The 10,830-nt window shown below is 45.4% G+C and overlaps 1 protein-coding gene across 7 annotated transcripts in view; it reads left to right on the forward strand.

Annotated features, from left to right (window-relative positions):
• syne2a (spectrin repeat containing, nuclear envelope 2a) overlaps positions 1–10,667 on the forward strand; it is a 48,111-nt gene extending 37,444 nt beyond the window's left edge. For 5 of the 7 annotated variants that reach the window (XM_083688863.1, XM_083688864.1, XM_083688867.1 and 2 more), the window contains exons 49-63: positions 1–108; positions 381–531; positions 1,114–1,296; positions 1,921–2,058; positions 2,362–2,553; positions 2,835–3,117; positions 3,668–3,745; positions 4,651–4,796; positions 5,004–5,130; positions 5,367–5,569; positions 6,203–6,418; positions 6,574–6,702; positions 7,291–7,479; positions 8,271–8,410; positions 8,830–10,667. The exon at positions 1–108 is cut by the window's left edge and continues 80 nt beyond it. In XM_083688863.1, coding sequence (XP_083544989.1) covers positions 1–108; positions 381–531; positions 1,114–1,296; positions 1,921–2,058; positions 2,362–2,553; positions 2,835–3,117; positions 3,668–3,745; positions 4,651–4,796; positions 5,004–5,130; positions 5,367–5,569; positions 6,203–6,418; positions 6,574–6,702; positions 7,291–7,479; positions 8,271–8,410; positions 8,830–9,040 — 2,494 coding nt within the window. In that variant the 3' untranslated portion in view covers positions 9,041–10,667. The remainder of the gene's footprint in view (positions 109–380; positions 532–1,113; positions 1,297–1,920; positions 2,059–2,361; positions 2,554–2,834; positions 3,118–3,667; positions 3,746–4,650; positions 4,797–5,003; positions 5,131–5,366; positions 5,570–6,202; positions 6,419–6,573; positions 6,703–7,290; positions 7,480–8,270; positions 8,411–8,829) is intronic. The other 2 variants (XR_014554704.1, XM_083688868.1) reach the window with 2 other exon arrangements.
• The last annotated feature ends 163 nt before the right edge of the window (positions 10,668–10,830 follow it).

Below are 10,830 nucleotides of genomic sequence, written 5' to 3' on the forward strand. Positions count from 1 at the left end.
GGACGCCTGTGGCGGCGATGCAGAGAGCGACTCCATCCAGCAGACCTCCCACAGCCTGGACCACCGCTGGAGGGCCATCTGTGCCCTGTCCCTGGAGAGGAGGATGAGGTAGGACACACCACCCACACACACACACACACACACACACAACACACACACACACACACACACACACACACACACACACACACTCACCCATACACACACACACACACACACACACACAGACATGTACACAATGTAGGACACACCACACACACACTTGTGCACGATGTACACACAAATACACATATAACATTAATTATTAATAATAATTGTAGTCCCACTCTTCGCTAATTGATTTAATCTGAATTCATATCAATGATAATTATCACCCCCAGGATCGAGCAGACATGGAGGCTGTGGTGTAAGTTTCTGGACGATTACTCGCGCTTTGAAGACTGGCTTAAGGTTGCTGAACGAACAGCCGCCAACCCCAACTCCGCTGATGTCCTCTACTCTGTCGCCAAGGAAGAACTCAAGAAGTTTGAGGTCAGTTCGGGGGTTCTCAGTGTATAACATTAGAGTTGACGTCAAAATGCAAATGCAGGGATTTTACACTAAACATATAGTTTGGAAATCTTAGCATGGCACTTGATTGCCTGCCACAATAAGACTGTACCGAAAATGGCTCATAATAGTTCAGGATCATTATGAGAAGGTATAAGACATTATAATGCAGTCATGCATGGTTACAACAAGTCTTATAATGCGCTATGATCACATCACGTACCGAGTTTTTCTTTCAAAGTTTGTATTGATTTGGAGCTGTGGGAATACAGTGGTTTAAGCATCCGTTTCTCACCCCCCCCCCCCCCCCATTCTACCCTCCTTCCTCTTTCCCCTACTATCTCTCTTCCTTTTCTCCCATTCTCTCCATCTCTACTCTTACCTCTCTTTCTTCCATACCTGTCTTTTCCCCTTCCTTCCTTCATTATTCTCCTTATTCCCTTCCTTTTTTCATTATTTCATTTCACCTTCTTTCTTGGCTTTCTTCCTTCCTCATGTACTTTCATCTTTCCTCTTTCTTTCTTTCCTTCCTTCCCTTCCTTTCTTCTTCCCTTCCCACCTCAGTGTTTCCAGAGGCAGGTACATGAGCGTCTGACCCAGTTGGAGCTGGTGAATAATCAGTACCGCCGTCTGGCCCGGGAGAACCGTACAGACGGAGCCAGCAAGCTCAGAGCCATGGTCCATGAAGGCAACTGCCGCTGGGATGTCCTGCACAGGAGAGTGGGCACCATCTTACGCAGGTTAAAGGTAAGGGATGTGGGAGACTCCCTTCATATAGTGACGGCCATCTTACACGGATTAACTTTGTGAGAGGCTGTATCATTTTTTTTTTAAAAAGTAAAAAAACATAAAAAAAATCAATTAAAAAAAATTATAATGTGTTATTATTAGCCAATCAATCCACAAAGTGTTGCTGTACTCAAGGGTTGATTTTGCTCAGCTTCATTTTAAAGCTTTTAACGCGACTAATTAATGATTTATTCAGCACCAAGTCTCTGAAAGTGCCCCTTTTTCCCCTCCCCCATTTCTAATCTCTTCTCCCCTCCCCCTCTTTCTTCATCTCTTCAACTCCCTCTTCTTGTCCCATTTCTTTCTCCCCCTTCCCTCTCTTCCTTTCTTCCTCCCCCTTCCCTCTCTTCCTTTCTTTCTCCCCTTCCCTCTCTTCCTTTCTTCCTCCCCCTTCCCTCTCTTCCCTTCTTCCCTCTCCCTTCCTCTGTTCCCCATCTCCTCTCACTCTTCATCTCCCACTGCCTCGCATTCTTTTATCTCCCACGTTTCATTTCCCCCCTCCGTCACATTAAATCTCACCTTTTCAATGTTCCCCCCCCCCCATCGCTTCTCCTCTCCCCCCACCCCCATCCCTCCTCTCAGCATTTCACGGGGCAGAGGGAGGAGTTTGAGGGGACCAAGGAGAGCCTGCTGGTGTGGCTGACGGAGCTGGACCTTCAGCTGACAAATGTGGAACACTTCTCCCAGAGCGACGTCCACCAGAAGATGCAGCAGCTAAATGTACGGGGGCAGGAGCACTCACATTCACTGAAATCACTCATACAGTGTATACGTAATGTCTGCACACACACACACGCACACGCACACGCACACGCACACGCACACACACACACACACACTCAGGTAGAACACACTGTAGGTATAGTGGAGTTGACATGGTAAACTCACCATCTAATTGCTATGTAGTGGCAGTGACATGGAAAAAAACCTGGCCTATCTACTCCCCCTCTCCTCTCCCCCCCCCTCTCCCTCTCCCCTCTCCCTCTCCCCTCTCCTCCCCCCCCCCCCCTCTCCCCCCTCCAGGGCTTCCAGAGAGAGATCACCCTCAACACGGAGCGCATCGACAGGCTGATCGTGTTTGGAGAGGGGTTGATCCAGAGGAGCTCCCCCCGGGACGCAGCTCTGATCGAGGACGAGCTGGAAGAGCTGCACTCCTACTGCCAGGGGGTCTTTGGCAGGGTGGTCCGCTTCCACCAGCGCCTCACACAGCCTCCGGTCAGTCTTACACACACACACACACACACACACACACACACACACACACACAGACACACACACACACACACACTGGGCTCTATGTTGAACCATTTCCACAGAGGGTTCTAAAACCCTCAAAAGGTTTCTTCAAAGGGTGCCCCTACAGGGACAAATGAAGAAGCATTTTTTCTTCAAGTATTTTCTTGTATGCAAAAGGATTCAGTGTTACCCATTCATTTCCATTCTCTGAAACCATTCTAACCATCTCCTCTCCTCCCCTCCTCCTCTCTCCGCCTCAGACTCTGATGGAGGAACCGGAGGTGTTCGGTGGTGACACGGCCCTGGAGGAGAGCTGTGAGCTGGTTGGACAACCCTGGCTAGGGCGGAGTCAGGGGAGCACCCCGACCACATCCACTCACCTATTAGCTCCTCCTCTTGAGCATGGGGGGCGGGAGACTCCCGTGAGTGTGGACTCCATCCCTCTGGAGTGGGACCATACTGGCGATGTTGGAGGGTCTTCATCACATGAGGATGATGAGGATGATCATGAGGAAGGACAGACATACTATAGTGCCCTGTCAGGTAACAAACAAACAAACAAACAAGCAAACAAAACATAAACTTTGTCAAGATATAGGATGCTACATACTGTCAACAATATGCAATTATAGCTATACATGGCCAGCTATACATAATCGAAATTAACAACAGGACAATTAAAAATGCTATCTCTATTATGAAACATATTCTGAGTTTTGAGGTTCCTAAGTCCTGTTCCATACTATACTTACTGACAGTAGACCAAAAGGACTGATGGGAAGTTCTGATGAATGTGTTACTGATGGCCAGTAAGAAAGCTATCACTAGACTCTAGCACCAGACCGTACCAAACAGGAGCCACATTTTTGTAATTTCTTATATCTTCTAAGAAATGCACGCACATACACACACACACACGACACGACACGCACGCACGAACGCATGCACGCACGCACACACATACACACACACATATACATACACGTACGCATGCACACACACATGCACATACACTCACACACACACGCACACATGGCATGGTCTGGGTAAAGCGCCCTGACTTCAGTCCTCTACCTTCTCTCTATCCCTCCAGATGTGGAGGTTGATCTGGTGACTGAGAGCCCAGGGGCCTTCGTCATAGCCACAGGTCTCTCATTGGCAGAACCTTCCGGTAGGCACAGCCCCGGCCCCCTGCATGCCCTACCCAGGCCAGAGGGCGTCACTAGGACTAGGAGTTTTTTCAAGCAGGCTACGACTCTTTTGCAGTGCCCTGCATAAGTAATGGGACAGCAAAGCATTTTTCTTCTTTTGGCTCTATCCTCCAAAAGTTTGGATTTTAAATTAAAAAAAAAAAAAAATTACTGTGAGATTAAAGTAGAGATTCTCAGATTTTATTTGAAGGTATTTGTGTACATATTGGTTTCAACATTTAGAAATCAGTTTGTGTACAAATGAGTTTGTATCCCCCTATTTCAGGGCATCAAAAGTAATGGGACAGATTCATATAATGTCCAAATTAAGCACTCATGTTTAGTATTTGGTCGACAGTCCTTTGCATGCAATAACTCCCTGACATCTGCGACCCATTGGCCCCGCCAGACGCTGGGTATCTGGTGACCAGGCCTGAACTGCAGCCTTCTGCAGTTGTTTGTTTTGAGGTCGATTGCCTAACATCTTGTCTTCAGGAAATGAAATAGATTTAAATCTGAAGATTGACTTGGCCAGTCAAGACCTTTCAACTTTTTGGCTCTGAAAAACTCCCCGGTTGTTCTGGCAGTATGATTCAGTGCTGACCTTTCTGCTGCCCTTGCCTGTGTGATGCTGCTGAGATTAAGGCTAAGACAGAACTGTTGGGGAAATGTTTTGGCAGGCTGTGTCTCAATTGTAAAGCTTGACTATCAGAGGTCAAAGGTGAAAACTGACTTTGGGTCAGTTGAGAATTAGCTGCCAAGAGAAGAGGCACTGTGTTGATAAGGTGAATGGCTTGTTGCCAAGCTACGGCTTGTTGTCTACAGTAACTGTTTGTATTTGTTTGTTTATTTGTTTGTTGTGTGTGTGTGTGTGTGTGTGTTTCAGTCTCAGGCAGGTCCATGGCCATACCCGAGTCTCCAGGCTGGAACACACCAGGCGCCCCAGAGAAGAGGTCCCTTCATCTCGACGTGGGCGATGATATTGACCCCTCACCCACACAAACCAGTACCCCTTTCAAGCCGGGTGGTTACGTGAGTCTACCAACCCCCTCTGGTCATGAAGAGAACAACCACTGTGTGTGTGTGTGCGTGCGTGCGTTTGTTTGTGTTTGTGTTTGTTTTTGTCTGTGTGTTTCATAGGTTTTGACAGTGTATGTGTGCATTTGACAGGCTTTGTCAATATGTGTGTGTGTGTGTGTGTGTGTGTGTGTGTGTGTGTGTGTGTGTGTGTGTGTTCAGGCTCGTCTCATGTCAGAGTGCAGCGGTAGCATTAAGAGTGTGAAGAGGGTCTCTCTGATCCTGGATGACGAGGAGCTGACGGAGGAACAGGGTCTCACTGGGCTGACCACCGCCGACAAACAATCAGGTATGAACTTCAATGACACACACTTCAGACAAACAGTCAGGTACTAACTTCAGCTACACACACCCCACACACTTCAGTAAACACACTAAAGGAAGCACTGATCAAGCACTGGGAGCTCTTCAGGTCAAGTTTTAGGTATGTTTGAGTGTCCATTGATTAGCGTTCTGTGTGTGTGTGTGTGTGTGTGTGTGTGCGTGTGCGTGTGCGTGTGCGTGTGCGTGTGCGTGTGTGCCAAGGGGTGATAGAGCGTTGGGAGCTCCTGCAGGCTCAGGCCAGGGGCGTCCAGCCACCTGGTCCCCAGGACCCACAGCAGCTGACCTCTGACTTCCATGACATCACTTCCTGGCTAGAGAAGATGACCCCTGAGCTGAAGCACCTGCGCGAGTCCGACACACCCACCAGCGTCCAGGACCTGGAGGCCAGGGTCAAACAGCTCAAGGTGGGTGTCGCCCCTAAATACATATCCACCTTTTGACCAATACACCCTCCTGCCATCAGGCCATTGTTTCATGTTCTGTAATACTGTTTATTATCCCCTGTATGTGTCTGACATCAAGTGACCCTCATTCTGAGTCTTAACTTTGACCAATCAGGGGATGAAAAGATATCGGACCCTGGAATAGCGTTCCAACAACTTTTAGCTCTTAGATCGTTCATACCATATCAAATGGTCTCTCTTTTATTCTCTTTCCATGTCACAGATGCCACTACTCTGAGAAGAGATATATTGAGTGTGACTTTCTCTTCTCGCTTATATTCTAAGATCCAAATTGCCCCCGAGAGGATGGGCTCTCATTCCATGCATTACAATGAGCCTGTCCTACGATTTCTATCTCCACCTGCCTCCCCTGCCCTGAACACTCCTGTGAATCTGGGAGGTTCAGACAGATATAAGCAATATGTGTTTAAAGCCTTACTGGATAAACTCTTTGCTTACCTAACCTCATGATTGAAATTCAAGAACATGAATGACCTAACTCGTTCTCAGAGTTGGTTAACTCATGGTTAACTTACGGTAATCATATTCAAATTCAAATTAAGCAATACACACCTATCCTATCCACCCTTCCAGGAGATGCACAAGGCCTTTGCTCACTACAAGGTGGTCATGCTTTCTCTGAACCTGGGTGGTGAACTGCGTGGGTGTGACAGCGCAGAGGGCCAGGAGCTGCAGGACGGCCAGGAGCTGCAGGACGGCCTGGCCCGTATGAACCAGGGCTGGACTCAGGCGTGCGCTGGCCTGGAGGAGTGGGAGGGCAGCCTGCGCAGCACACTCCTGCGCTGTAAGGTGAGATCCTAATCGATTATGAGTCAAGGTACTGTAGAGCATTTAATAATAATATCAGTTTCCACACGAAGGTTTGGCAGAGACTAAAATGACTTGATTTAGAAAGAACCCCTTCAACCCTGACCTTAAAACTTTACACCCCCTCCCGCCTACAGGAGTTCCATGAGGCGCTACACTCCATGCTTCTATGGCTGGCCCACGCTGAAAGCAGGTGCTACGCCGTGGACATACACCACCTGGACACGCCTCTCAGCGCCCTGCACGAGCACCACCACACACTCACTGTAAGAGAGGGAGAGGGAGGGGAAGTATATTATATAAGTTATACACAAACTTATGCTCCTTTGGCGTTGGACTGTTCATAAAATGTAATGACTAATATAATGAGTAAAAACCATACTTTTGTCTTTGAAAAAAACCTTCACGAAGCAGAAAAAACAGAAATGCTATTTGAATGTCAGGTCCCAAGCTTGGCTAATCATCAAAGTTCCACGTGTTTTGTCTGAACTACGGTAAATCGGCCTTTAGCTTCTGTGCCCTGGGTACTTGGAATGACCTTCAAAACTAACTCAAATTAGATTCTCTTGTGTCATTGGTCAGTTTATGACCTTCATTAAGGATCTGTCATCCGAGGAATGTCCTCATTTTAATTGATTACATTGTGAAAATGTAAATCGAGTTAATAATTGATATGTAATTCTGAATGTATTTGTCATTGTTTCATGTCTGTAAGCAGGGAACCTCAGAAAAATAGACTTTTTACGTCTCAGTAGGACCTCCCGGCCTAAATAATAACTTTTAAAAACCTTGCGTTATACGAGATTGGCCTGATGTGTTTTCTCTGTGTGGCGCCTCCCTGTGGTGGTGGTCAGGGCCTGCTGGAGGAGCTGCGGAGCCGACAGGAGCAGCTGGGCTCCCTCCAAGGGCTGTGGTCCCAGCTCCATCCCGAGGGGGGAGAGGAGAGTGCCGAGGCCAGGGAGAAGCTCCACGTGATGGGGAACAAGCTGAGGCTGCTGCTGGGGCAGGTGGACCAGGACCTCCGCACAGTGCAACAGCGCCTGGTAAAACCCTCATTCACACCACAGAGCTGAACTGAGCCGAGCCAACCTGAGCTGTACTGGGCTGGCCTGTTTATGCATCCACCATAGTTGCTGAAACAGTGCTGGAAAGTAGAATGGATTTTTTAAAATGTTTTATTCGAGCTGGCACAGTATGGTTTAGGTTGGCCCTGCGAAGCCCCTAACACACACTTTGGGTGTCCAATTTCAAAATGGCACCTAGCCCCTACCTTCAATTTGATTTCGTCTGGCAGTGGTCTACAGTAGATGTCAGATAAATGCCATATGAATATATACAGGGTGATTTTCAAAGTCGTGCACATTTTCCTGTGCCCATGCTACGCCTGGGTATCGAGAAGCTATTTTCAAAGACCTTACTAATGCTGCACTTGTGTGCGGAGGTGGGTGCAAAAACAGGCGGACACTCCTTATTTAAATAATTTTACAACTGTGACTTAGGTCAGAAAACTTTACCTCAAATGAAATTGTGCATTTGCTAGACTTAATAATTGAAAAAGATTTACTTAAACGTGGGAAAATTAGTGTGTGGCAAAGAATCTGGCCAAGAATCACTAACTCAATAAAAAACACCTTTTAAAAAAAAGTTGCTGATTTAAAATGAAGAGGTAAAGATAAACATGTAAAGACACGCTCCCATGAAAGCGACCGGAGGCGTTACAACTCGTAGTGCTATTGCTGTGTACTATGATGTCTAATATTAACTATTACTACTGCATTATGGTTATTATAATTTCGTCACTGTTTTCCCTGACTCATTTGACTCCTTGCTGCAGGACTTTGCTGCAGGGGAAGGAGCTGTATCTGCGTCCCAGGCTGAGGGTGGTGTCAGAGGCAGGGCCTCGACCAGCCTGCCCCCCTCTAAGGAGACTCCACAGAAGGGTCCGGATGGGAGACCAGCCTCCACTGACAAGAGGTAGAGAATGGAGGGTCAACGATTAGCTTGTTAGCCGCGTAGCCTCAGTATTAGCCTTCTGTGTAAGAGTGAATAGCAGTGATGTGCGGTTTGGCTGTTCGTTATAGACACGGACCCACTCTGCAGTTTCATGGAAATGGTCCAAGTCCGCACAACCTGTTATCATGCACATAAAACAACAGACACAAACATAAAAAATAACAATTAAACATATAATATTGTATTACTTTAATTTATAGGAATATATAGGTTAGGGTTAGGGTTAAAAAAAACAATTAAACATATAATATTGTATTACTTTAATTTATAGGAGCAGACTATGGATGTTGTCAGAAACATGTCTACGTTACTGTCGTTCTCTTCTGTATGTTTAGATTGATGTTTTGACCGATTATATTCCTCCCTGTCCCTTTCTGCAGGGGGGAGCAAAGGGAGCCGTCCCCACCTCGCTCCTTCTTCTACCGGGTGCTGCGGGCGGCCTTCCCCCTCCACCTCCTCCTCCTGCTCCTCCTGGTGTTGGCCTGCCTGGTGCCTCTGTCTGAGAACGACTACAGCTGTACCCTGTCCAACAACTTTGCCCGCTCCTTTTACCTGAAGCTACACTACACCAACGGCCCGCCGCCTACCTGACATCAGCACAGATAGACACTACACACATACACACACACACACACACACACACACACATGTGCAGACACATGCACGTGTACACACACACACACACACACACACACACACTACACACAGCTAGCCTGCTTCCAAAGCTGTCCCATCCATTCTCTCTCAGCTGCAGAGATGGAGGGAGGACATTACTGCTACTGTCCAAAAATAATGTTTTCAATGTCTGTGTTTTGAGATTTGATTTTATACTCTTATTTATTCCCATAAAAAGCCATACTACTGTTCAATTTGCATCATGCTGGAGTAAACGTTTGAACATTTGATACCCTTGTGTTTAACTCTTCCCTAAAAATAATTCAAAAGACAGGTGATGGTAAAGGTGAAGTATATTTGGTGCGTTTTGGTTTGTTTAAGTCAAGTCTAACGATGCTTATACGAACGATTTAACTTACCAACCAGTTGTGTTATTCAATAGTCCATGTCATTGTTTTCCATTTTTGTTTGATCTAAATAGTGACTAATTCAAAATGCCTTCCATAGTTAACTTATTTGAATCTGGTTAAAGGTGCAATCCGTACCAGTCAAAAGTATGGACACACCTTCTCATCCAATGGTTTTTCTTTATTTTTTATTATTTTCTACATTGTAGATTAATATTGAAGACATCAAAACTATGAAGGAACACACATGGAGTTATGTAGTAAACAAAAAAGTGTTAAACAAACCAGAATATGTTTTATATTTTAGATTCTTCAAAGTAGCCACCTTTTGCTTTGATGACAACTTTGCACACTCTTGGCAAGGTGTGTCCAAACTTTTGACTGGTACTGTATATCATTCATTTAAAAGTTAAAAAATGTTCCAATTACACATTGCACCTTTAATGTTCAGCTATCGTAATATTCAAAATCTCTTCCTCTCAACCTAGTGGTCAGAACAGTTATTTGATATCATCTCACGTTGCACCAGCCAGTGCATCTTAGAATAGGTATAGATAGACAGAATACGGCAATCTCTGGCTGATGTGTAGAATTCCACCCTAAGAAAGCTGCATTCTAATAGAAATGTTTATTTTGGGGCCAACATGGAGGACATATTTTGTTGAACTGTATGTCTATCGCACCTGCTGTTTGCTGTCAGATTCGGTCTTGTGACACCAGTTCAAAATAGCTGTTCTATCTGGCCTCTGTTCTCTCTGTCTCAATTGTCATTACCGTATGTTTTCTATGAATTGGTTTTTATATTTAAGTGCAATTAAGATGCTACACTTCCCCACATTGACCCTGTTAAAACAGTGAAGAGTGTCTGTAAGACGTGTCAGATCGGTAACCTTTTGTTTTACAGCCTTGTTTTGTATCGTAGAGAATTTGAAAAGTTCTCACAATGACTGGCACACTGTAAATAATAGCAAACGTTGTTCTCTAGATCAAAATGAATGATGCAAAAAGAGACCACTGTAAAATCATGGCAATTTCTACTTTGATTTCTCAAAAAATACTGTAAGGTCAAGAACAGACATTTCAATGGCTGACTTTAAGATGATGTGATATTTGAATGCCTGTTTATGAAATCAAACAATGTACTCTGGCAATAAACATTGTCCCAATGAATAAAAACGTTCTTGGGTGACGTAGAATCTGTATTTGTTAAATGTGGACGTAAGAGAAAAGATTTCCACATACTGTCTCTGAATTAATTTAATTAATTATTTAGATCAAAAATGCAGATTTGGTTAAAACAAACAGACCGTATCCTTTAAGTGTAAAAAGACAGATCCAGTTTGTTTTAATTTCCCTCTG

The sequence above is a fragment of the Argentina silus genome (genome assembly GCF_951799395.1).
Source record: "Argentina silus genome assembly, chromosome: 17".
NCBI lineage: Eukaryota > Metazoa > Chordata > Actinopteri > Argentiniformes > Argentinidae > Argentina > Argentina silus.